Below are 27,657 nucleotides of genomic sequence, written 5' to 3'. Positions count from 1 at the left end.
GACAATCCGCGTCACAGCTATTAGAAAGCTATGGGATGTGTGGTGCAGTCCGTAGGGCAACTGACTCTCAACCCATCTGTGAATCTCCCCTTGTGCCTGGGGAATTGTTCCCTGCCATGGCAACCTCTGCGGTTTGATCCCTTCTTTGTCCATTACCTTCTTTTCCCTGTCTGAATAAAGTACAATTATCCAAACGGAGGGAGGACTGTCTGCATTATATTCTTAAAAAACTAAAAGCCTTTGGCACACATTCTGGCCTGCGTGCCTCTCCACAGAGGCTCGGAGTTCAGTGCTCGGATTTGAAGCACACATTTGGCTCAAACAACACAAGGACAATTGTCCTGCCCACAGATAGCAATCTGTCGCATCACAGTTTTCCACAGAAATTCTCTCATATTTCTGCTTTACACGGTGACAATATATTATTTATTTGGATATTATTTTGTGGATCCTGTCATTTGCCAACATTTTCTGTGACTGAGCATATTTCCCCAATCCTCTGTAGTTCTCTTCTATTTCACTGTGGACTGTATGGTGTAAAATAGTCTTTCCAATCCTCTGTAGTTTTCTCCTATGGCGCTGTGGACTGTGGGATGTAAAATAATTATTTTAGCTGACGCTTTAATTCGAAGTGATTTAGGGATTAGGGCCTTGCAGCCCAACAGCTGTATAGATCTCATTTTGGCTACACCTGGGCTTTAACCAACTGTCCCGGTCCCAGTCATGTACCTTAGCCATACAGTTCTCTCATACAGCACTGTGGACTGTCGGGTGTGAAATAGTCTATCCGATTCTCTGTTCTCTCGTACAACACTGTGGACTGTAGGGTGTGAAATAGTCTATCCAATTCTCTAGTTCTCTTGTACAGCACTATGGATCGTAGGGTGTGAAATAGTCTATCCGATTCTCTAGTTCTTTCATACAGCACTAGGATTGTAGGGTATAAAATGGCCTCCGGCCCCCAGGTGAGTGTGTGTGTTTCAGCTGCAGTGCTCCTGCCGAGTGGGTTTGGGGGGCACAGCAGTAACTCGAGATGTAGAATTTGTAATTCCAAATTGGGGAGAAAATGTTTTGTTTTTTCTAAAGAAGAAAGCCGGCATGCTAGAAAGGGCCTGGGGGTATATGATGACAGGAGCACCCCTTCACCCTGGCCTTATGAAGACGGATTTGGTTTCTTAGTGAATTCCTCTGCTTCCCACGTGGAAATAAGGTTTCTTTTCTTTGTTTCTTTCCTTTTATCTCCCTCTTTAAAAACTGTTCTCCAATACAATTCCCAGTTGTATTTGAAGGCCCATCCCATTGCTGGAATCACCTCTAGCAATTCGGGAGTACATCGAGGCAAGGAATGCCTGGCTTACTTGAACCCATTCTTCCTTGGGAGATGCTTTGGCCAATTCTGAATCACTCTGCTATAATCCCTGCTTAGCATGGTGTAGGTGGACATACCACCTGACCGGGCCTGAAACTATTGCGTTTAATGCCACCAGATGATGTCACTATGCAGTGAAGAAAAACACAAGCAGTTTCCCAATCACTACTCAGAACATTCTCAGCATCTTAACACTTCCCAGGGTGGTTGTTAATGTCTGAAACAATATGGAAACTGTTTGACTCTACTATTCTCCTCAACTACATATCAGTATAAGTAGAGTTGTTGAATCGTGACACATCTTTCCAGGGTGCTGTAGCCCAGTTACCTGCAGCTGCAGTCTAATTCCTGCTGATTCCACAATAAGTCTCTGATAGCGTGCAATGCACCGGGAGTCAGATTCCAGTGCGGGTGATTCTGTGCTCAGGACATTTGGGTAGTTTTTTTTCTATTCTTCACTATGTTTACGTGTGCGAACACTCTGTTCCAGCTCCTGAAGGGGTCTGGAGCTTCTGTGAATCCATCTTCCGACTGACTGACCCATGCCACCATTTTTTACGAGAATAATAAGAGAATATTGTTTTATTAGCACTGCACATATGGAAATGATAACTCTCCTGCATTATAGCCAGATGCTGTTGCTTGGGTGACAGGCTACTTCAGGGCCCCTCACACTGTCAGGGCTTGTCCTGGGCTCACACGGAACGGCTGACATCACTTACTCTTAAAGACTAGATTTGTCTCTGGGAATCATGCTGATATAAATTATCCATCATAATTTAGATTTAGGAAGGTTTCAGTTTCTTCCGTTTACTAAGAACAAGTGGACCCCATGACACAAAGGAAAAATGTCAAGTAAAACATTTGTGGTAGTGGGAGTGGACAGTCAAGGAGTTCATATCAAATCAATAAAATGCTTTGTATCGCGCATTTTATAAATATTTGCCACAATACACTTTACATTGGACCCTGGCCACAAAAAGTAATCCTACGGCAATGGTGGCAAGAGAAACTTCATAGGCAGGACAGATGGGATGATACCTTGGCAGGAGCCAGACCAAAGAGGGGGAGCCCAGAGATACAGTCTGTTTGTCTGTCTTTTGCAGAGGGCTGTTTATCACGATTCATGACCGCTCCCACATCTCCACTCTGCTGCAGAGCTGGCCGGAGAAGGACGTACGGGTGAGTTTACCAGAGCGTCACTAATTACACTTCTCTTCCGGCTTCACATAAACACACACACGCATGCACACACCCGCACGCAGACACACACACACACACACACACACAACCTATGCAAAGCAGTGTGCCAGCTTTGAGTGCAGACATACAAGAAAGCTCTACCATCTCTAACTAATCATGCTCTTGCTATCATTGTATCTGATAAATTGGTCATATCTTTTGGCTGATCTACTTTGACTGCATGTGATTGACAGGTTAAGACTGGATCAGGTGCAGTGTGATTGACACGTTGTGAAAGCGAGTGAAAAGTAGCAGATGTAGTTTGACTGTGGTATGATGTGTGATATGATTGACAGGCCGTTGTGGTGACAGACGGAGAGCGGATTCTTGGTCTCGGGGACCTGGGTTGTTATGGCATGGGCATACCAGTGGGCAAGCTGGCGCTCTACACAGCCTGTGGAGGAGTGTCACCCCAACTGTGTCTGCCAGTCATGCTGGATGTGGGCACCGACAACCAGGTAACCACAGACCACAACAGGCAACCAGGCATTCACAGACCACAACAGGCAACCAGACATTCACAGATTTATACCAGACATCCAGACAACCAGATAATCACAGACAGACCTAATAACCAGGTAATTGACAAAACCATTGACAGAACTCGGAAACCAAGTAAATGCAGACACACGTTAACCAGAAAAACTAAGAGGCATGTCCAACCAGATTAGCAGACGTGTCCAATTGCCAGGTCAACACAGCATTCAAGTAAACCGGACCACACCCTTAAACCAGGCAGTCACAGTCAACCGCAACCATTTCAAATCTATGAAAGCTCAAATTGCTTGAATCTTTAATGAATTATTATGCTGCCAAGAGCATTATTCCTTGTACTTTCCTTCAACCACTTTTTAATCAGAGATTCCCATCTTCTCTACAGTACTTAAAATGGTTTGACATTCATGTGTGCTGATTGAACTAAGTTGAACTAGCCAGTCTCGAGCTGGATCACATTAATCTTGGATAGGTATCATGAAACAGGATAATATTGACTCAGATTCTGCTAGAAGCCAGATCACCTGAAGCAAACCTGAACAGCTTAAATAGCGTTCTGAAAAAAAAAAGAAAACCCATATCTGTACTGTAGATGGCATTACCACAGCCCTGTAGAGAGCACTGTTGCAGTGCTAAAGTGCTTACTGTAACACAATGGAACCTGTATTCAGGTGAAAACGTGTCTCTCTCAGTGTGTGTCTGCAGTATACTGTTTTTATAGGCACTATAAATCCAGTTTATTTGGCTCGCATAGAGGCTTTGATGGGGAGTGCCAGGTCTGGATTTGTGTCCTCAAATTTGTCCGTAATCTCATCTGCGCCAAAGTACGAGTGGCAGGTGACCTTGTCCTCCTCCTCCTCCTGACATCAGCTGTTTCACAACCTGTAATAAAACTGCATGAAGTTGAACCATACAGATAGTCTCCTTGCATCATTTCTGGGGCTAGTCTCTCGGGTACAAAGCCCCTGCCTGCTCTTACAGGCTACTGTGCCTATACAGTAAGCTACTGATTCAGAACTGATGAAGCCCTACCCCTCTGCAGCGGTGCTTTTCTGAGCCAACAATAAGCACTAAAATATAGCAAAACAGGAAATCCGCACAACCAACCACAACAACTGGTCACTTTGGAAACAGGAGAGCACAAAACGCTCACAAAAATTCTCCCCTGATTACTTTAGTCTCTTATCTGCTTACACAAGTCTGTGAGAAGTCATTGAGATTTATGAGATTTACATTTTGGAATGGATGGTTGCAAATATTTGTTTTTATTGCATCGTCCAAGACATGACAGATCCAATGACTTATGCGTCCATTTTGTCCTGTACTGTACGTCCAGCTGTTCTTTCCCACATCAGAGCGAAGCAGTACCCCAGCTCTGGATTCAGACGGCTTTGGAGGGAGCAGTGCTTCATCCAGACAGCGTGTGTTATTAGTGGATCATTTTGCCTCGTAAACGTAGCCGTTTCTCAGTTTTTCATCAGTGGTGAGGGGTTGGGCATAGGGCAGTCTGCAAAGGAGCCCTGCAGTAATACCTGTGGTTTTGAGAACAGACAGAGGCAGGATCAGTGCTTGATCTTAGTGTTTCTGTAGTGCAAAACAAGATAAGAAGGGAATTACTGTGCTGTATGCTGGGGATGAGTGATCCTTATGGCATTCTGGGATGTGGTGTCTCTGGGGAGCAGCAGCTGCAGGAGCCTTTGAAAACTGTCCCTAATCCCACAGGTTATGTCAAGAACTCCAGCCAACACTTGGAATGTTCCTCCGTCTTTCACAATACTGTATTTACCCAGAGAAAACCTCAAGTATACCTTCAGCAACCCTTGGGTTAACCTGCTCTGTGCAGATAGATACCTTACATGGCATCACAGCTTCCGCACGTGCTCGTTGAAAGACCAGTACAGTGTAAACATGGCTTCCCTTGTTTCATTCCCATTTTCTCCCTCAGTAAACAGTGTCTGTTGTGTTTATGCTTTCCCTCAGTCTGCAGTCTCTTTGTGCAGAACCCGCAGACTACCAGGAAATCCCTGGGACTTGTGGTCTCTCTCATGCATGCAGAAACCCTTATGAAATAGAACATTAATAATCCCAGACAAGCTGCTGGACTGACACTTTTGTGTGTCAGCATAGTTAAACGGCTTTCTTATGCTGCCTGTGATATCAACCAAATGTTATGTGAAGTGACCTGATTCACCAACCGTCAGATCTATTGTTCTTTAATCAACTAGCATGCACTAGTTAATTCAAGAACAATGGGTTTGACTGACTGTGTAAGTAATTGAAATGTCTTAAGTCTGGAGCACATCGCTTCCTTGAACTCTGGGAGCCAGGGAGGGGGGTTCCACTCCAAGTGTGCTGTTTTCAAGAATTGCATGCATTCCACTGGGGTGAATGTTGGGATTTTCGAAGGAGATGGCCAATCTCACACTCTGAGTGATGAATTGTGCAGGATTGTCAACTATCCCTCTGCTGCTACAGATTCTCTCAGCTGTTTAACAACTCATGGAGAAACACGTTGGCCGATAAACCTTTGGGCTGTCCCCAGCTCAGGCTGTTGTCAGACAGAAACCAGTTTCTAGAGTAATAATTATGGGCTGTTCCACAGGTCAGGGAGAAAACTGGTTCCAGAGTAATATCTGTGGGCTACTCCATAGCTCAGACAAAAACATGTTTCTAGAGTAATCTGTGGGCATTTCCACAGCTTCGAGAGAAACCTGCTTCTAGAGTAAAACATGTGGGCTATTCCATAGCTCAGACAAAAACCTGCTTTTGGAGTAAAACCTGTGGGCTGTTACACAGCTCAGAGAGAAACCTGTCGGCTGATCCTCATATGGGAGGGGCCTGTTTGTCTCTTTGTTGAGTCAGGGACCCTGGGCAGTTAACGAGTCCCTTCTTGATGAGGCGTGACGACGTTCTGGATCATTTCGCTCCGATTTGTTCCTTGGCGTCCTCTGCAGCGCTAGGCTCGGGGGTGGGGGGGTGGGGGGGGCTCCCAGCCTTTGGGGAGGAATTCCTTTCCCCAGATTAGACTCTGCGGCGCTCCTTTTAAAGACACGCCTGGAGGGCACCGAGTGGAGAAACCCGTGGTCTGCAAACACAACAGAGTCCACTCGCCCTGTCCCCGCTCCTATCTGCCGTGGTTTTGCACCGCACATCAAAGCCTGGACGGAGCCAGCAGGGGCCCAGGAGGCAGACAGGGCCGTGCACGAAGGGGGAGGTCAGGCAGCCACGCACTAGGGCCTCAAATATTATGATTTCACTTCCGCCGTGGAGGCATCAAGGACAACGTGTGAAAATAAGCCGCCACCACTGACTACTCTTCACTAGAAACGCCAACATGGGGGTTTAAAAGTCCAGCCCCACTTTCCACTCCAGTCTCCATTTGGGCAGGGAACGTAGCAATACAATTATTCTTTTCTTCAGCCCTGTCCGTCTCCTGGTTAGGGACATACATTTGAAAACAAGCAAGTCTGGAAAATTGTAAGACAAATAAACTGTTCAAATAAACGAGATAAAATGGCTCCCAGAAACCCGAAATGTATGTTTGCAGTGTTTCAGTACATGTATGGCTTGGAGTTTGGGATTTCTCAGAAGTTGGGGTGTGTCATGACCCTCCTCTTGTCGGAAGAGGAAATAGTTTCCTGTGTCTGTCCTGTTCGGTTTCCCCATTGGAACAGTTCCACTTTGCCCTTCACCCTGGGGACGTTTCCCCCCGTTTCCTGCCTATCACAGGTTCCAGCAGCCTAAAGAAAAGCACAACCGTGAACGTAGAGAGACATTTACTGCCGTTGTTCTGACAAAATGTGCCGGACGTCCAGTAGGAGCGTGCCTGTAATGGGCGTTTAGGGCTCATTTAGGATAAGAGGACACATGGCTTACATTATGGGAGTCTGTTGGTACGGGACCAGGGCAGCTGACTCCTCAGGGGAGGAGAGAGGAGACTTGACGTGCCCTCACAAATCAACCATGCTTCCTTGTTTTGGTCAGCATCAGGTTCTCGCGTAATATCTGACGTCTCAAATGACATTTTGTTCCTTCACCCATAATGAGAAAAGCAAATACGCGGAAACTACAATTCTGGTGTGTCCAAAAGTGTCCACATTTCTTTGCCTTGCATTTATTTTACAATACACTATTTTTTCTACAGTGCTTATTCCTAATTTGTCTTGTCCAGTCACATTCACCAGTATTGTGTTTTCAACATATTCAACAGTATTGCAACCATCTCCATAATTTGATCTTCAAGAGCCTTGGAAGTGTCTCTCCACAGAATGTCCCCTGTTTCTGTCCTTCGCTTCACCTGTGTCTCGTTAGTGTTTCATTCACTGTATGTTTCACCTGGTCCACCTGTGTTTCACCTGTATCTAGCCTGTGTCTATCCGAATGAAAAAATCATTTTGTGAGATGTTAACATTGGACACTGGGCATTATCTCATGTGATTGCCTTTTTCACGTGAATATAAATGGCAAGATGTGAAAAGAAAATCGGTCACATTGAGTCACTTGCATCCTCATATTTTCACATGCCATTGACCTTTTAAATTGTGAACTACAGTTCTCAAATGTGAAAACAAAACATGACTTGAAATGCCATTGGTTGCATTTTTTCACTCTCATCTTATAAATGGGATTATGTTTTATGCTTTGCATGTGTACTCCACATGTTGGGTGTTCCCATGATTTTTGAACATAGTTTTTGAACACATTATTTTTTCATAAGGGAATACCTCTCCTGCTTTGGCATTAAACATAAAAAATACTTACTAGACACTCCCTACTCTCTCTGTAAGAGTGAGTATCAGTGGTGTAACAGCAGAGTAAATGAGCGTGAGTGGGTAAGGGTGCTTCTCACATTGCATGCCACTCGATGTGAAGTTACTTCTCGTGCGACAGGATCAAACTGTAAGACGACAGACCCAGAGACAGCTCTCAGTGCTAAAGCCTTTACTGCAGCAGAAACAAACCTCTTCTGCACTCTCTGCTGCTCCAGGAGCTCCTGAAGGACCCTCTCTACATCGGACTCCGGCACAAAAGAATCAGGGGCCAGGCCTACGATGACCTGCTAGATGAGTTCATGAAGGCTGTGACTGACAGGTAAGCTTTCAAATAAAGGCTGAAACCTGTACCCCCAGCTAAGGAATTGATTTCACTGAAGCAGTGATGTCAGGTCTCACACATTCCACACGTATTGAGGAACAGCTGTGTTTACGGGAGGTTGGGCAGTGGGGGCATTAATGGTATGGTTACGTCAAACTCCCATATCTTAATTCCGAGGCTTGTGAGGACCAACCAGCAAATGTACTGGAGTAGTTTGAATCTTTTTCCAAGGTTTATCAGAGTACAATTATCACACATATCTTTGTACCAATGATGTGCTTTGGGGTTGGGGGGGAAGAGTGGAAGGAGCTATAGGATAAGGTGAGGGAGAGTAGGAGGAGCTATAGGATAAGGCGAGGGAGAGTAGGAGGAGCTATAGGATAAGGCGAGGGAGAGTAGGAGGAGCTATAGGATAAGGTGAGGGAGAGTAGGAGGAGCTATAGGACAAGGTGAGGGAGAGTAGGAGGAGCTATAGGATAAGGTGAGGGAGAGTAGGAGGAGCTATAGGATAAGGTGAGGGAGAGTAGGAGGAGCTATAGGATAAGGTAAGGGAGAGTAGGAGGAGCTATAGGATAAGGTGAGGGAGAGTAGGAGGAGCTATAGGACAAGGTGAGGGAGAGTAGGAGGAGCTATAGGACAAGGTGAGGGAGAGTAGGAGGAGCTATAGGATAAGGTGAGGGAGAGTAGGAGGAGCTATAGGATAAGGTGAGGGAGAGTAGGAGGAGCTATAGGATAAGGTGAGGGAGAGTAGGAGGAGCTATAGGATAAGGTGAGGGAGAGTAGGAGGAGCTATAGGACAAGGTGAGGGAGAGTAGGAGGAGCTATAGGATAAGGTGAGGGAGAGTAGGAGGAGCTATAGGATAAGGTGAGGGAGAGTAGGAGGAGCTATAGGATAAGGTGAGGGAGAGTGGGAGGAGCTCCAGGACAGGGTGAGGGAGAGTAGGAGGAGCTATAGGATAAGGTGAGGGAGAGTAGGAGGAGCTATAGGATAAGGTGAGGGAGAGTAGGAGGAGCTATAGGATAAGGTGAGGGAGAGTGGGAGGAGCTCCAGGACAGGGTGAGGGAGAGTAGGAGGAGCTATAGGATAAGGTGAGGGAGAGTAGGAGGAGCTATAGGATAAGGTGAGGGAGAGTAGGAGGAGCTCCAGGACAGGGTGAGGGAGAGTAGGAGGAGCTCCAGGACAGGGTGAGGGAGAGGGGGAGGAGCTCTGTGAGTCCTCCTGAGCTGGCAGAAATGAGCAGTAAAAGTGCGTCCGGGCCTCCAGCCCCCTGTGGAGCTGCATCTCCTTTGTATGAGATGCCAGCTGGAGTGAATGGAGCCCAGCAGACCTTTGCGTCAGACGGATGGGATTCTTGATGGCGTGTCTCTGTGAGCTCATGTTTCTGCTTCTGCATGCCTGCAATGTGGGGCCAATGTAACCCCATTTGTGGGCTGTGTAGTCTGTGAGTATTGACTTCAGCAGTCTGGCCAGAGACAGAGTCAGCGACCACAACGGTTCCCTCCGAAGAGAGCTGCCAGCGTATATTTCAGATCTATGAGATAAATGCAGGTTTTCAGATAAATACAGGCTACATCACTCCCCATCTTGTTCTCTTTTCCTTCCTCTCTTTTCCTCCCCTTTCCCTCCCTGTTTCACTCTCCCTCTCTCACTGTGCCATTATGTATCTCTTTCTCACTTTTCCTCTTTCTCTTTTCCCCCCTTTCTCTGTCTCTCATTTTCCACCTCCCTCTCTGGGTTAGGGGTCTAGTTGTGTGTGCTGAACTGAGTCTGACTGGCTGAACGGTGGGGTCGCGGGGTCGTGTGGACGCAGCACATATGGATGTATTTAAGCCGCGACGCGGTGCTCAGAAACCAAGCGTAAGCTTCTTCTCCAGCTGGCAGTAAAACCCCCAACTTTTTAATAACGGGGTAGCTGAGGAACTGCCGGGAACGCTCATGTTCTTCCCCAAAAAGTACGCAATTGATGGAAAAATGAATGATTATGGGGAGTTGGGGAATGATTATAATCTTGGAGTTTTTCATGAAATGTCTTTCATTAGAAGAATTTGCAGGGGGCATGCACATCCGCGTGCAGAAAGAGTGGCAGATGCCATGAGACTGCTGAAAGCCAGGTCTTTCACCAGGTTAGATTAAGACCTGCGGGTCACTAATCCTTTCACTGATTACATAATGCGGGGAAACTATTAATATAGCTATGAACCCATGACTGGATTAAGAAGTTTATGGCCTTAGACGAGACAAAATCAATGTACACATGCCCCTTTGATTCTCAAGAGAGAATGACTCATGGCTTTTTATTAAAAATCAGACCGGGATATTCACATAGAGCAGATTGTGATTAGGTGGCTGGACTGAGTGTTTCACCAGGCAAGGCAGAGTTCAGACTCGCTCTGAGGCTTTTCAGACTTTGGCAGCAGTTTCCTGCACCCTACAGAAGCTCCACCAAAAGAAAAAGAAACAGCAGTTTTCAGATGCTAAACAGAGAGCATTTTATGGCCCAATTAATTCTAAAAGCGCCTGCTCGCTCTGTGTACGTATATGAATGGGGAAGTTGGGATTTGCGGTTTTTTTTCAGCAACGGGGGGCGACGGGGTCTTGTTTGCCTTTATTTCGTATCCCCAGCTTTGCTGTGGAGCGGGTGAATGACCAGTCATCACCGTGGTGATAGAGAGGCAGCGTGACTGACAACACAGGGAAATGCAGATTGCGTTTCCCCAGATGAATGTCGGGGATGGATTTGTGATAAAGTTTGGTGAAAGGGCTTCCTCCACTGAAGAAAATGTCAGCAGAGCTTAAATAAAGTGGACTAAGAGAGAGAAAATAAAATGGTCAGAGAGAGAGCGAGTGAGCCCTTTAAGAAAAGTCATAAAATCTTTTTTATCATAAAAACCTGTGTGCCTATAGAACATTGAAAAGTGCTGTTCATATTACGGTTTTTTGGTTAACCTTTAAAGTTCAACCATAAACAGAACATACATTACTGTACATATAGATAACTTTTGTGATGACAGATTTGAGGGATGCACATGATGGGGAAGGTGAGTTTTATATCAATCCAGCGAGCTACTTCAGTTGCACTAACCAAATAGCACCATGGAACAGATCAGCTCTTTGAGACCTGACCCTCTGAACTTCGAGACCACTCCCCCCAGCCTCTGCCCTTATTGGTCGCTTCCTGCCTACATCACATCAAGGCTGATATCAAAATTCTATTTGTCATGGTTTAGAATGCTGGATTTTTGCATTTAACACAGGCATGCTGACACTTTCCACACATCTGCCAGGTCTGAGGTATCTAAAACTAGTAAGGAGTGAGAGACTAATGGAGCTGATGGAGAGGTGAGGAGAAGTGAGGTCTGCTATTTGGTCTCAGAGATGAACAGAGGGGCAAAATGAGGACAAACCCTGATGTTACTGTAACAATGTTTGTGCATATGCAGCATCCCATTAAAAATGAATTTAACAGCTGCTGTTCTGTAAAGTGATTTACACAGATTACTTTCTATAGCACACAGTCCATGTATACAACTGGATATCACTGAATCAGCTCAGTACCGTTTGTGCTTGTCTACGTGTGTCTACATGCATACTGCTTGTATATTTTCACATGAGGGTTTACGAATGCAGTATGCATGTGTATATCCGCATGTGTATGCATGCATGCATATGCGTGTATGCATGTGTTGGATGGCTTATGATGGCTGCATCTGGACAAAGACAGAGACAGAAAGTCACAGGGCAGGGGCCCAAATGGCCGGGCATCTGGAATGTGTGCAGAGAATGGAGTACTTTCATGCCTTGCTTGGCCTTTCTGTCTCTGAGGAAAGAAGAGGATACTTCCGGAATATTCTACTCAACGGCTCACAATAAGTTTTGCTTTGTATGGAGAGCATATGGGAGGGATGGACTTACCATCCCGCACTGGGGCCCTTAGACTACCCACAATTCCATGAGCTGCAGTCGCACCATGCTCTTTGAACGATCTTCCACATGGTTCACTGCTGGAATTATGAAGCTCAGCAGCATGTTAAAAACACATTTTGAATGCAGTTGAAAGTCTTGGCAGCTTGAAAACCCCGATTGCTCCTGTCAGAAAGTTTCTGTTTGGCAAATTATTTTCCTACAATAAGAATGTGATCTCATTCACGCAAGTAGTAAATCGGGAAGTCATAAAACTTTAGCTACAGAACAAAAGAAACCCCTGTATTGCTCTGGAAGAAAAGAATAGATCAAGGATTGATTGCTTAAACTTTGGCCATTGCCTCTGCAGTCTCTTGTTGCCTGGTTTCACTTTGTCATTGTCACTGCAGTCTCTGCGGTCTCTTTATCGTTTCTTGTAATGTGTCACTGTGTCTGCCGGCACTTTTATGTTTTAGTTTGTTATTTTATCTGCTGTCCTTGGCCTGTTGAATTGTGTTGTGTCTGTGGTCACTGGTCTGTTGTAGTTTGTCATTGGTCTGTTTTAGTGTCTCATGCCTGCACTGCAGTCTTTGGTCTGTAGTAGTGTGTTGTGGCGTCTGTGGTCACTGGTCTGTTGTCGTTTGTCATTGGTCTGTTCTAGTGTGTCATGCGCAGGCTGCCGTCATTGGTCTGTTGTTGTGTGTTGTGTCTGTAGTCATTGGTCTGTTGTTGTGTGTTGTGGTGTCTGCACTGTAGTCATTGGTCTGTTGTCGTGTGTTGTGTCTGTAGTCATTGGTCTGTTGTTGTGGGTCCTTTTGTCTGCACTGCTGTCATTGGTCTGTTGTTGAGTGACATTGCTCTTGCAGTGGAGTTGTTGGTCACCCAAACTATGCTGTACCGCCCAGGTCATATTCTGTCCTGTATCTTGTGGCTTTTTCTGCCTAGTAGGTTGTGGCTTGCCGCTTTCACTCATCAGCACCAGTATTCAGTAGCAGGTTCTGAATCCCTTTTTCTGTCCATTGCGCAACCATCTCATCTGGGCTGTGCAGCCATGTTGCAATTGTGCTGGAGACACCAGGCAGAGCTAATCCAACACAGAACTGCACCTGTGTTCTGAAACTATGGCCAAAACGAGTCCACGGGAGTCATTCTATTGTCTCTCAACGCTCTCGCCCACTGATGTTGTGTCCCGTCCCGTCTCACTTGTTTGTCTCAGAGAACAGGGCCTCCGAGCCCCTGGGGTCTGGGCCTTTTGTCCGTGCATTTTACAGCGGGCCAAACAGGCCATTGTGGGGTAGTGGCATTCAGACAGGGCGACAGTGAAAGACAACAAGCTTAGGGGAGGACAGGGAATGGGGTACACAGGACAAAGGCCCGTGCAGCAGCTTTTTAACCCCCCCCCCACCACCACCACCACCACCGCCACCACCACCCCCAGACCAAAATCCATGGGAGCCACCCATCCTGAGGTCTGAGATAGGGAGGGAGAGAGATAGATTGAGCAAGAGGGAAACAGAAGCAGGAGAGAAAGAGAGAATGATGAGAACCTGTTGCTGGGCCAGTCCCCGAGACCTGGGAGGGAGAGGGAGGGGGGAGAGGGAAAGAGAAATAGATTCTCTCTGGAGCTATCCTTCAGAAAGAGTGGCATCAAGAGCTTAATGCACCACACAATAGAAGGGCTATTGCTATTGTGGTAGTCAAGATTTGACTAAGTGGCTTCTTGTTCTTTATCCCTGATTGTTGTTTATGCTTTGGCAGTCTGTATCAACTGTATGCTATGCCAATAAAGCACTTGAATCTAACTCAATTGTCTACAGCTGAGGACAGACATTCTGGGTCTTGGAAGAGAGAAGGGGAGAAAGGGAGATGGGAGAGATGGGGTGTGAAGTTATGAGAAGAATGGAGAGGAGGCCTAACTGAATGAATGATGAATTCTGTTAAAAACACTTGGGGAATGTACCTGTCTGGGCTGCTGTAATTCATGAAAGCTTTGATGATTGCATAAATAAGATTACAGAGTAAGGATACAGTGCACGCTCATGCATATTTGTCCCCAGCAAGGAAAGCTTATATAAGCTAAAGAACTCAGTGTTGAAATAAGGCCAAGCTGTACTCTGAAGTAGCTCTGTTTGTTGGAGAACATTAATTGTGAAGAACAGCAAGTGGGAGTTTGAGCCGCGGCAGGCTTCATGGAGTGAATGAAACGGTGCGGGGGACTGCTCCTTGTTCCCGGCGCTGTCGGAAAAGGGGCCACGCAGTTATGGAGTCTGTGTGGAGACTGGTCTTCAGAGCCCCCTCCTTCCTCCTACCGATCCTTCCTCAGCTCTGCCTCACTGCTCTGGAATTCTCTCCCCCTCACGGTCAGAGATCCTCCCAATATCACTGCTTTCAAATCACTCTTAAAGGCCCGTCTCTTCAAAGCGAACTTTTCATAAACAGTGCAATGCGTTTTATTGGGCCCGTCCTCACTAGGATGGTTATTGTCTTGTTTGCTGTCTTCCATCGCTATGGTTATTTTAAAATATTTTTTGTATGTCTGTATTTTGAATTTGGCCTATGTTAAGATGGTTATAGTTATGTAAAACACTAACTATAGCCTCTAAGCAAGGTGCTATACAATTTTTATTTGTATTATTATTATTATTACATGATAACATAGCTGTATCCCCTCTTTCCTCCGTTGTCTGTGTTTGCGTCCTGTCCATCCCAGTCAGTCTTTCAGCAGGGCATTCCTCACATCTGCTCCTCTACAAAGGGTGTTTGCTGTTTTGTGGCTAATTTGGGGAGCTATAATACTACCTCTTCTTTCTCTCAATAATTATCTGATATTTTTGTATGGTTTAGCTGCAGGCAAACAGACTGGCAGACTGCTGTTGAGGTGTCAGGTGATCTGTCAGGCAGCAGGTAGGAGTGGCAGTTTATACTCTGCTGGGACCAGAGTGTTTCCCTTTTAAAGGAAGGAAGTGATTATTTTAGCCTGTTGGACAGTATAATGAGAGAGGATTCCTACCCCAAAGGTGATAGACTTTGCTCAGTTGGCTTGCATTAGACTTCAAGGGTGGCCTGAGTGTATTTGTTTATTTATGCGTCTGCGTGTGCGTGTATGCGTATGTGTATGTTTGTGCCTTTACGTGTGTGTGTGTGTGTGTGTGTGTGTATCTGTACATGTTTCTGCACGTGTGTGTGTATCTACGTGTGTGTATGAATCTGTGTATGTGTGTGTGTGTCTTTGTGTATCTGTCCGTGTTTGTGTGTATGTGTAAATGTGTGTGTGTGTGTATCTGTATGTGTGTGTGTATGTGTGTGTGTATCTGTACATGTGTGTGTATGTGTGTGTGTGTCTGTATCTATGTGTGTGTGTGTGCACTTCTGTGTATGTGTGTGTGTGTGTCTGTGTGTATCTGTATGAGTGTGTGTGTCTATGTGTACATGTATGGGTGTGTGTGTGTGTGTATCTGTACATGTTTGTGCGTGTGTGTGTGTGTGTGCATCCATGTGTGTGTATGTGTGTGTGTGTGTGTCTGTGTGTATCTGTGTGTGTTTGCGCGTGTGTGTGTGTGTATGTATCTGTATGTGTGTGTCTGTGGGTGTGTGTGTGTGTGTATGAGTGTATGTATTGTATGTGAATGTAATTACAGAGATCATTCACCGGAGCGTCTCCTCGCTCTGATTGAGGTGTCAGTTACAGACAGACCCCTTTTACAGGGGGCCCCTTTGAAAGCCTTCAGACAAAAGGTGTTTACCTCTGGAGCCTCCTCCTCTTGCTCTCAATGCCTGCAACTGATCATCCCTTTGAGATGCTTCAGCACTGATGCATAGGAGATACAAAAACTCTCCACACTTATACAAACAAGAGCATGGCATACCCTGTGCTCCCCGCCATCTCCAATAATATCTCACTGTCAGTGGTATTACCCACCGAGAAACAGAACAAATGGTAGAGGCAGCCACCGCTGAAATAAATCACTGTTTTATTAGAGGGATATGTGTGCAAATCCTTGCCACAGGTTATGACCATTTCTGACCCCCTGCATTTACTGTTGGCACTGTAATTTATCCCGGAGCCTCAGAGTTCATACAGACATCTCAAGGTGATCATTCTCCCTGTTAACCTGTGGTTCTGTGCGACAGCACACTAAAAAGTATTAGGTGTAGGTACAGTGTGGCATTGTACTAACAGAAGAATACTGTATTCACAGCAAGGCATTGAGCAGGAAAATTACATGGAATTTCACTGGGCAAATATTACCTATATTTACGGTTTAATTCATTTAGCAGACGTTCTTATCCAATGTGTATCATAGCACAAGAGAACATTTGTGTATCCACCAGATTAATATGAGCTACAGTATGAGAAGTTACAATTTAGAATCACACTGGGGCAGAATGACCTTCAGCTACAATGTGTAATCTAACTGAGAGAATCCTATGTATGGCTATTGTGAGGCATTGGGCACTTGTAGTTTGCAGGAGGACTGTAAAGCTGAGAGCTCTCTGTAGGCACACATCCTTCACCCTCCGTTTCAAACTCAATGGCCCTGCTACTCTGTTGGAAATGCAGAATAAAGTCACACTTCATAAGGTTATACCTCTGACTCCTCAATCCTCTCTGCTTCTCATTCCTCAGTATTCACTGCTTGCCCCTCACTCTGTACTCATCAGTACTCACTCTTTACTCCACACTACTCACTGTTTACTCTTTAGTACTCACTCTTTACTCCACACTACTCACTGTTTACTCTTTAGTACTCACTCTTTACTCCACACTACTCACTGTTTACTCTTTAGTACTCACTCTTTACTCCACACTACTCACTGTTTACTCTTTAGTACTCACTCTTTACTCCACACTACTCACTGTTTACTCTTTAGTACTCACTCTTTACTCATCAGAATTCACTCTTTATTCCACACTACTCAATGTTTACTCTTTAGTACTCACTCTTTACTCATCAGAATTCACTCTTTATTCCACACTACTCAATGTTTACTCTTTAGTTCTCACTCTTTACTCATCAGTACTCACTGTTAACTCATCAGTACTCACTCTTTACTCATCAGTACTCACTCTTTACTCTTTAGTACTCACTCTTTACTCATCACTACTCACTGTTTACTCATCAGTACTCACTCTTTACTCATCAGAATTCACTCTTTATTCCACACTACTCAATGTTTACTCTTTAGTTCTCACTCTTTACTCATCACTACTCACTCTTTACTCATCACTACTGTAGGGGTCCTCGCACGGGACTCCAAATTATGTAGGGTCCTTGCACGGGCCGCCAAATAACGCAGGGATTTTACTCTCTACGAAACCAGGGCGCCAGTTAAACGTTGTGTAGCAGTACAACTGCAAAAAGTAATCAGTCTCATAAAATTACTATTACCAGAAATATCTAACCACAAATTTAGTATTTTAATTAATAATTAAAATAACCAATATTAATGATTAAACATACTGATAACCTGAAGGTTGGAAGTTCTTCGAAAGACTGCTTTAACTCGGCTCTCATGTCTATGTGATTCCAAAACGGACACCGGGGTTTAATAAAATATATTTATTAAACAAACATACAAACACATAACAGATAAACGAACGGGAATTAGTAGGGAAATTTAGTTGGGTATGTGTGTGTGCGTGTGTGTGTGGCGCGCGCAAGCGCGCGTGTCGCTTGAACAAAGGAAAGGTGGGAGTAGCTAGCTTGAGTAAGCTAGAGTTCTGGGTGTGGTAATGAGTTAGAGTCAGCTGTGAGAAGGGACTACTTGCGTAGTTTTACTCTATATATGCGCAAAAGACGGCGAATCAATTCACGTACATATATATGTAGCTAACCAAACACATTACAATGGTTGGATGGTAAATATTGAAACACAGATTCACAAAAACAGTTAAGACTAAACTAAACACTGGCTATGCCTGAATGTTTGTTCTCTTACTGAGTCCATACGCATTGGATCCAAAAGACGTGCTGTCCTTGTAGGAGCGGCGATGGTGCTGTGAATGGTGTCCGGGAGAGATGCGCAGGCTGGGGTGTTCCAGTCTTAGCAGCGCGTTGTCGTCTGATCCGCTGGTCCTTTTCCAGGTGTAAAAGTTCGTTGCTGTTTCGTTGTTGAGCTTTGCAGCAGTAAACTGATGTAGCGTTCCGCGTACACCAGTTTCCACTCGCTATAGGCCACGAAGTTACCGCGAGGTAACTGGGTGTGTCCGTAGGCCTGGTAGTGCGCTGTGCAGCATTCAGCCTCTGTCCGAGTCTCGGAGCAGATGAGCTGAAGCGAATGGCCAAAAGGGGGTGCGTCGAAGAGAGAAGCAGAAGAACAGAAGAAGCAGAAGCGAGATCCCAAGAACGTGTCTTGCTCTTATACGGGACCGTTTATTGCTCCCGCCATTACGGGATTGGCTGAACCAAGTTAGACGTCATTTGTGGTGGACGTCGCAGAATTTTCCTGTGGGAATGTGGAAGTTGTAGTCCCTACACTACTCACTGTTTACTCATCAGTACTCACTCTTTACTCATCAGAACTCACTCTTTACTCTTTAGTACTCACTCTTTACTCATCACGACTCACTGTTTACTCATCAGTACTCACTCTTTACTCTTTAGTACTCACTCTTTACTCATCACTACTCACTCTTTACTCATCAGTACTCACTCTTTACTCCACACTATTCACTCTTTATTCCACACCACTTACTATTTACATATTCATACTCACTATTTACTCCGCACTACTCGTTCCTTACTCCTCACTCTTTACTGCTTGCACATCACCACTTGCCTCACAGTTCACTAGTAGTGCATTTCTCCTGGCCTTCAGTGGTGAAAGAGCGCCCTCTTCATGTGAAAGGCGGCACCAAACCTAAGTTCCCCCCTCCCTTCCTGTCTCCTATCTGACAGGTAAAAGCTGATGCAGTCTCTAATTCACATGTATTAAATAGAATACAGCTCTGATATCAATATTTTCTGTCTGGTAAATTGCTCTTTAACTCAAAGTACTGTCTAACAGTTCTGTGTAATCCACAGATATGGGATGGACTGTCTGATCCAGTTTGAAGACTTTGCCAACACCAATGCCTTCCGTCTGCTCCACAAGTATCGTAACATGTACTGCACCTTCAACGACGATATTCAAGGTACCAGTCCGAACAGATAAGTACTGTAATCTAAATCAGCACACTTTCTCTCTCTCACACGCGCATGTACTCACGTATGCTCACACACACACACACACACACACACACACGTATGCATGCATGCACACATGTACAGACATATTCTGCTGCATTTTCACACACTGTCATGCACTTACTGTAAACAGACACATACAGTGCCCTTCAAAAGTACCCTTGTTAATCATGAACAAAAATGGCTATACAATTGATAATATAGGTACTGCACTTTTTAAAATTCTCAAACATGTTGACATTCTTCAGTCATACAGTAGAATCTACTGACTTTTCTCAAATTCTACATTTATTTCCAGGAATTATAAACGTCATAAATATTCACACCCCTGTTTTCAATACTTTCAGTGAACCCTTCCTTCACAAGAATAGCACGTTGAATTCTGGAGACTGATATGGCCATTACATAACAGCAATGAAATTGTTAGTTAACCCCTTCTTAGTTGGTTTTGGGGTAAGGTTGAGATCATTGCCTTGCTGAAACATTAGCAGGTTTTTGGCCAGATCTTCTTAGTATTGGCTGGAGTTCATGATTCTATTGACCTTAACAAGAGCCCCAGAGCAGTAAATTAAAAACAACCCCAAATCCCATCCAGTGCTGTATTTACACCATGGGTATAACTTCCTTTCAATACAAGCATTCTGGCCCAAAAAAAGCATGTGTAGGGCCAAAAAAGTTCACATTTGGCCTCATCTGAAGATAACAACTGGTTCCCACTGAACTTCCTTTTCTGTTTTGCAAACTCCAGATGCTTATTTCTATTGATTGCCTTTTGATTGATCTGGTGGTAGATTTGGAGACTGTGGGCCAGATGTACCTTTTGCAATGATTTTCTGTGCACATATGACACATTCTGCGTTGTATGTATCAAACTGGCACACAGGGCTGGAACCACAGTATGCGTGTGATCTGGGAAAGTAATCGCAAGATGCGCTTCTGTCCTTAATGCATATGCATTTAAGGGTGGATCACGCAAATAAAGGGCGGAGATAATCTAAGTGTGGCTGATTATGTATTCCGTTGAATTTACTCATGCAATTAACAAGGGTTGAATTGTCCATGAAATTTATCTGCCTCTAAAGAGCAGGCATAAAAAAAATAACTAAATATATATGTATATATATTTTAAAAAGACCAGGCGTAAACTGAGGCACATGACAGACACCCCCAGCAAGAAATCATGAAACAGATTATTTATAGTAAATATTAATGAATAATTGCAGCCAAGCAATAATTAAGGTTAGGTGATTGTCGCATAACATCTTTACAAAATAATGAATTAAATGAACCAATATCTGGTGTGAAGCAGTGGTGACTGAAATAAAGTGCAGTGACAACCATGGTGGCGCAGGATGACGCAGTGGGCACTGCCGCCTCACAGCAAGGAGGTCCTGGGTTCGAATCCCGGTCGGCCGGGGCCTCTCTGTGCGGGGTTTGCATGTTCTCCTCGTGTTTGCGTGGGTTTCCTCCGGGTATTCTGATTTCCTCCCACAGTCCAAAGACATGCAGGTTAGACTGATTGGAGAGTCTAAATTGCCCATTGTGTGTGTGTGTGTGTGTGTGTGTGTGTGTGCCCTGGCGAACTGTCCAGGGTGTATTCCTGCCTTTCACCCAATGTATGCTGGGATAGGCTCCAGCCATCCCCCCCCCCCCATGAATGAATGAAAAAATGACAACCATAGTGACAGTAACTGAATTTTAAACAAATCAGTGTTGCCGCTAGTAAATAATATGAGTAGGCTAAATGCAATGACGTGCTGTTTTTAATCGCTTTTGTCCAATCTTGTAAAGAGGATGTGTTTGTTTTGATTAGTTATCCTCCAAAAACTATTGCGGAAAAGGGGAATTAAAGACTGCCAAAAAAGAGAAAATACCCAGCCATACAAATAATTATAGGACAAATAAAAGATGTACTAGAACTTACATTTTTTACATTTTTGTCATTTGGCAGACGCTTTTAATCCAAAGCGATTTACAAGTGCATAGGTTCTACCACAAGTCAAAGCATCACATCCAGAACTAGGAAAATACACATGGAATGCTGTTCTAAACATATAGTCGTCATCATAAGTGCAATAACTTCCCACACAACATTCACATTCTATCTTGGCAATAGTCAAGCTCATTGCAATGTTATATCTCGCATTTTATTGAAATAGCACTACCCACCACAGCTGGAATATGTACACGTTTTGTCCTGCACTGGATACACTTTTATGTGGAAGCCAATACAAGGGTGTCGCCAGACCCAGTGAAGATATTCGATGCATTAAACACGTATTTAATTGTGCTGTTTAAAATCTGCCTCTTTCGCAAAATGCGGTTTGTAGGCAGTCCCATTCGCTGATTGCGTAATGAGCTGTAGCCTTCATAAAAATATGTTAATTTCAAGCAGACAGCGGCCGCACCAACACACCCTTGTCTGGCTGCATTTTGCGCTGAGAGCTTCATCTACGTAAATCTGGCTCTTTGTATCCCTCAGGTGCAACACAACACTTTCTCCAGGCAGGTTTGCCCCTGAACTCCCCCCTGAGTGGTATCTTTAGTTCTTTGTGAATTTACCAGTAACCATCTCCTGACTGTTGAAGGTTAACAGCACTTTCTTCTGAGATAGATTTGAAAAGAAATATTTGGTTGTGAAAATTTTTGCCACTTTTTAAAATAAAAAATGCTTAATTTGCAGAATTAATTCACTTATTTTCTGAGCCAATGTAATTATACAAAACAATATAGCTCCATTTCTGAGCATACCATGTACCTCATTAGTACCTATATTGCTTACTTTACTTCATACCACCTTCTTAGCTCAGCTTTATCAAGGGTGTGAATGATTTTGGAGGGAACTATATTCATGCACACACAAACACACACACACACAGCCACATGCTTATATCTGCATGCACACACATACACTCATGCACACGTCCAGTGGAAAACGACCGTAATGTGGAGTACCATTCTAGTTAAATTTGACCGCAGCATCAGTCACACCACGTCTTCAGACCCATTAGGTTGTGCCTTTAAAACAAAAACCAACATTCCTCAGGAATTAGCCCTAATCACAGTGGTCAGGGATTTGAAGGGTAATTTAAACCACATTTTCTCTGACTCTCCTGAGCAAAGGTTTTTGCAGATACTGTACAGAGACCAGGACATAAGAGCACACTGTCTGCTGCCTGCTACTCTTTAGTCCTTAATCAACCTCTTTTTTTATTTTTCCCCTTCACCCTTTCGCTCCCTCCCTCACTCTCCCCATCTCTCGCTCTGCTTCTCTATTTCATGTTCTAGTGCAGTGTGTGTTACTTGTGTGTGTGTGTGTGTGTGTATGTGTTTTTGTGTGTGCCTGGGTGGGTGTGTGTGTGTATGTGTGTTTGTGTTTGTGTTTGTGTGTGTGCATGGATTTGTGTGTGTGTGTGTATGTGTTTTTGTGTGTGCCTGGGTGGGTGTGTGTGTATGTGTGTTTGTGTGTGTGTATGTGAGTGTGTGTGTGTATGTGTGTGTGCATGGATGTGTGTGTGTGTATGTGTGTGTATGTGTGTGTGCATAGATGTGTGTATGTGAGTGTGTGTGTATGTATGTATGTGTGTGTATGTGTGTGTGTGTGTGTGTGTGTGCGTTGTGTGTGCATGGATGTGTGTGTGTTGTGTGTGTCTCTGTATTAAAGTGTCTGACCCTCTCCTCTCCAGGTACAGCCGCAGTGGCAGTCGCTGGCCTCCTGGCTGCTCTCCGCATCACCAAGAGTATGATGGTGGACCACACCATAGTGTTCCAGGGTGCCGGGGAGGTACGTGCGCTCACCCAGCGGGAAAGGACCTAACCGGGCGCTTGGGATTGGTCCCTTCTACAGTGCCCCACCGCAGTGGCCTGATTACATATAATTACAGTGGCATAACCACAGTCCCTTCCCCGCTTCCAGTTACAAGAGGTTTACAGAAGCCCTGCACAGCACTCACTAGACCCTTTCCTAGTAAAACACGGCAATGAAACGGGAATAAACAGAGGACCATTTGTCTTGTGGAGACACTGGAATTGAGACTGTTTTCTAAACGTGGCCAGATATCTTGCAGTTCTCCTCTCCATGCTGTAGCTCTCATTGTCAGTGACAGCATGTGCACCAATGGATTAATTTCTGAACAAGTTATAATTCTAACAGAAATCCCATGGCTCCAGAAATGCGAATAAGTATTCAAAGCGGCTCAGAACTGAGCAGGTACCAGGATGGTTTGTGTTTTACTTTTAAGGCGTCACACTCCTGTGTCACCACTGTCTAACGAGCATGAAGGTCACACAGCAGGAGCTGAGTTGTGCTATGATCAGCGCAGATGCACATGAATAATTCCATTTGTATTCATTTGTTTATAGGCCTGCATGTAGAGCGAAGTAAAACAATGGCAGCTCCTGTGTTGCGCTCATTTCTTTTGTTTTCTTTAATCCAGGCTGCGATGGGAATCGCTGAACTCATCACCATGGCGATGGAGAAGGAAGGAATCACAAAGGAGCAGGCCCTTGGAAAGATCTGGATGGTTGACTCCAAGGGACTCATTGTCAAGGTGGTCCAGTCCCCCCCCCCCCCCCCCCCACACACACTAAATAAACTGTGTGTCCCTGTGAAAGAAAGTGAATGCTGGTTATGACCGAGTCCTCTTTCTTTTCTGTGTGAGTCTTCAGGCCACACTGTGAGTTTTCTGTTTGAGGCACGAGGGTCTCTCTGTTAAGTCCTCTGGTCTTGAGCTATCCCTGGTATCTGTGGGTCCTCAGCCTTGTGTGAGGCTTGTGGACTTTTGTCCTGTTTGAACAAATGTTCTAGCCAATTGCTGCCAGTCTTCTGTTTTTTTAAAGTGAATTATGCGCCAGAATCTGGTCTGACAAAATAGTTGGTGATCTTCCAAAGCAAACTGTGTGAAGTGGCTGAATAAATCCCTCATACACTACACTGTTACCATGGCAAAACCTTGACAGTTATGTCGCATGGTGAAATGCCTGGCCGACAATAGAGTTGCCATGGTGAAATCCCTTAATGACAGCAGTTTCTGTAATAGAATTCAGAATGAACTGCACAGTAACCATGGTGAAACCTTGTGATTAACCGCAGTGTTTTAAGTGTCATGTAATATTTGAGTCAGCTCAAGAGCAAAGGATGCTTTGTTGGTATATATTTGGGTAGGGCTGGTTGCAGTATCTTTCAGAATAACAGACTGAACAGACAGACCGTACTGCATATTGCAAATGAACCTCGTCACTACTGCACCCTGGTGGCCAGAATGTGCCAATTTCAACTAAACAAGGGGAGGGATTGCTAGCGCTGCTGTTCTTACTTAGGGGTTCAGAAATCAACTGCAATGGTCACATCTTTCAATTGAAATAAAACTTTCATCATATTGTATTACTTTACTGAACTTCTATGGATAATGTCTTGTGATTATGAAGACCAGACATCCAGTTTTTCCTAGGACAGTCCTGTATTTCAGGGCCAAATGTTAGAGAGGCTAGTCAAACTGATGAATTTCTTCAAATAAATTGCAAGCAATTTAAAATTCAAGCAAATTGCAGAAGCCGTGGTATCGACTTTTGTGCTTTAGAAAATGTATCTTTGTGAAAGCTAACCTGCATCCACTGTAAATGCACAGTGGATTCAGTTACAGTAGTGTGTGCATGTTGTCTGAATCCAACCTACAGGTAATTGCATTTTTTTCAAAAAAAAATTCGCGGTGTGAATAGCCCTCAGGTCAGTTTAGGTAGTCTGATTTCTGTGACCGTTGATCACAAATAGACATTCATCGTCTCAACTATTTGGTGATAATAGTTCTTTCCATAAAGAAATGAATTGTGGTTGAAAGCACAGTGAACAGCATGGCGGTCCAGTGAAATAGCACTGCAGAGGAATCACTGACCAGCAAGTCTTCTGTTTCTCAGAACTTTTAAATTCAATTTCCCTTGAGAGAGTACGGTTGCCTTGTGCTTGTGTGCGCGGGTCTGTGAGGGGATTATTGGTATGGATAGAGGCTTGCGGTCCCTTTGCCTGTATGACATTTTTGTCTGTAATCTTCTCCCTCTTAGGGACGGGATCATCTGACACACGAGAAGGAGCGCTTTGCCCACGACCACCCTCAGGTGAACAAGCTGGAAGATGTGGTGCGGAAACTGCGGCCCACTGCAATTATAGGTACAGAGATGATAAAATACTGCCTTTGGGTTGGATTTTGGCCAATTGAGGTTAAAGACACAAAAACACATTTTTGAGGTTGGGTGGACAACAGCACACATAAATCTTTCTTTCTGCTTTTTCTCCCCATCTCCCCAAAGCTCACACTGCAATGCTCAACTTCTACACTCAAATTGGAAGAGCACGGACAGCACACATTCCCCCTTGAGGCTTGTGATGTCAGTTGTCTCTTCTTGTCACACCATAGTTGGTTTTTTCGCGGCCCACAGAAAATCTCCCACCCACGGGCAATTCTAGAACCAGTCAAGCCAACTCACATATTTTACATTGAACATGTAAAGAATATGTTGTGTCATTATTTAGCTTTGGCATGGATCTGTTTTGGGTTTGTCTGTGCATGCTCCAGCACTCATTATTATTTTTTAATTTGGCATTAAAATATCAAGATAGTTCAACTCATCCAATTTGAAAAAAGATTTACACATTGCTACACTATGTGCACCCCCCCCCCCCCAAATGTATAGAGGTGTTGCAATGATGGGACAGGTTTACAATTAGATAACAATTAGCTTTCTAGACTGGTGGGAGGGGGGACTTAGGGAGTGAAAAGTTGCTTGCTCATTAAAAATCCTATCTATATGATTGGCTGGGAGGAGTAGGAAGTGCGCTTGTGGAGTATCTGTTTCAGTTGTCCAGTGGCACTGATGGTATGGTCTCCTGCTTTGTGCTAGGGGTGGCAGCTGTGGCTGGTGCCTTCACAGAGCAGATCATCAGAGATATGGCATCCTTCAATGAGCGGCCAATCATCTTCGCCCTCAGCAACCCCACCAGCAAAGCTGAGTGCACTGCAGAGCAGTGCTACACTCTGACCGAGGTGACCCTAACCTTTAACCCTTTAATCCTGATTCGGTGTGTGTGCGGTGTCGTGTTTGTGTGCTTATGAGATCTTGTGCTGTCCGTGTTTCAGGGGCGGGGTATCTTTGCCAGCGGGAGTCCGTTTGACCCCGTGACCCTTCCTGACGGGCGGCGGTTTTACCCTGGTCAGGGTAATAATGCCTATGTGTTCCCTGGGGTGGGCCTCGGAGTGACTGCGTGTGGCATCCGACACATCAGCGAAGAGATCTTCCTCATTTCTGCTGAGGTAACACGCAGACACACGCTTACGTACACAAACACACACATTCTCATAAATACATCAACAACATGGACAGGGCTTTAAGTGCATAATCGAAAGGGAGAGACAGAGAGAAATGATTGGGAAAAGGAAAGGAACGGATGTAGAAAAAGAGTGGGAAATGACAGAATCGTATGGGGGGAATCGTAGTGGGAATCGTAGAGCTGGGATAGAAACAGGTGAGAGAGGAGAAGCTGAGGTGCTGAGGCCCTCGACCGTGAAGCCTAATGCAGTGTGCGTTTAAGAGGCATCATTAGACCTTTATAGCTCTTCACCTGCATCATTCGTAAATCTGCAGGGGCCATCAAACACATAAGTGCTCAGAAGGTGAAACAAGTAATTAGCCTGTGGAGCTGGAATACTTATCAGGAACTGTGATGCTGTTTGGTGGTTGATGATGTTGTGGTGGCTGATGATTATTATTGATGTGAGAAACCTGTCTAAATGTAAAACAGTACTGTGTCTAACAAAGTCTGTAGTTGCCATGTGTTACGAACCAGTCTAGGCTCAGGCCGTGACAGGGTAAAGGATAGGGAGACCGGGGAGTGTGGACTGGGGAGTGGGAACGAAACAAACACTGCAGACCGGCAAGTAACTCCGGTTCGGTCTGCCTAAACAAACCTAAATAAACCTCAGCTAGCCTTCAAAAGCTTACCCAGCTCGAAGCGGCATGTAGCCAACGCCCAACGGAGATCAGGTCTCCTCCCAAGATCACCTTCCAAAATCCTAAATGAAAAATAACAAAGCAAATTAACAAACAGTGTCCCGTAGGAAGGATGCAATCCAGCTGGAAACACTCTACCTTTACCTGAGCCACTATACAAAATCAAATCAAATGTGATTTTAGGTGAATCAAAGGCACAGTAAGGGTGGGCGAACAGGGTCGAGCACGAGTGAGGCACTGGGGCAAACACATCAAAAAGGAGTGGGCAGGAATCAGAGTTGTAAGGGATGCATGGGTCAAAATCCGGTCGACAAACAAATCAAAACTGGCTAGGTGAAAAACAGTTTTCATACACGGAATCCAAACAG

The 27,657-nt window shown here is 44.7% G+C and overlaps 1 protein-coding gene across 2 annotated transcripts in view; it reads left to right on the top strand.

The window, feature by feature from the left end:
• Window positions 1-27,657, top strand: part of me1 (malic enzyme 1, NADP(+)-dependent, cytosolic) — a 79,604-nt gene that overhangs the window by 50,878 nt on the left and 1,069 nt on the right. For both annotated transcript variants that reach the window (XM_061251811.1, XM_061251818.1), the window contains exons 4-12: window positions 2,476-2,551; window positions 2,908-3,069; window positions 8,094-8,197; window positions 19,127-19,236; window positions 22,975-23,072; window positions 23,725-23,838; window positions 25,346-25,451; window positions 26,183-26,325; window positions 26,419-26,592. In XM_061251811.1, the coding sequence (XP_061107795.1) occupies window positions 2,476-2,551; window positions 2,908-3,069; window positions 8,094-8,197; window positions 19,127-19,236; window positions 22,975-23,072; window positions 23,725-23,838; window positions 25,346-25,451; window positions 26,183-26,325; window positions 26,419-26,592 (1,087 nt within the window). The remainder of the gene's footprint in view (window positions 1-2,475; window positions 2,552-2,907; window positions 3,070-8,093; window positions 8,198-19,126; window positions 19,237-22,974; window positions 23,073-23,724; window positions 23,839-25,345; window positions 25,452-26,182; window positions 26,326-26,418; window positions 26,593-27,657) is intronic.

The sequence above is a fragment of the Conger conger genome, chromosome 1 (assembly GCF_963514075.1).
Source record: "Conger conger chromosome 1, fConCon1.1, whole genome shotgun sequence".
Lineage (NCBI taxonomy): Eukaryota > Metazoa > Chordata > Actinopteri > Anguilliformes > Congridae > Conger > Conger conger.
Note: the sequence above shows the minus strand (reverse complement) of the source record. Positions and strands in the feature narration are given on the sequence as shown.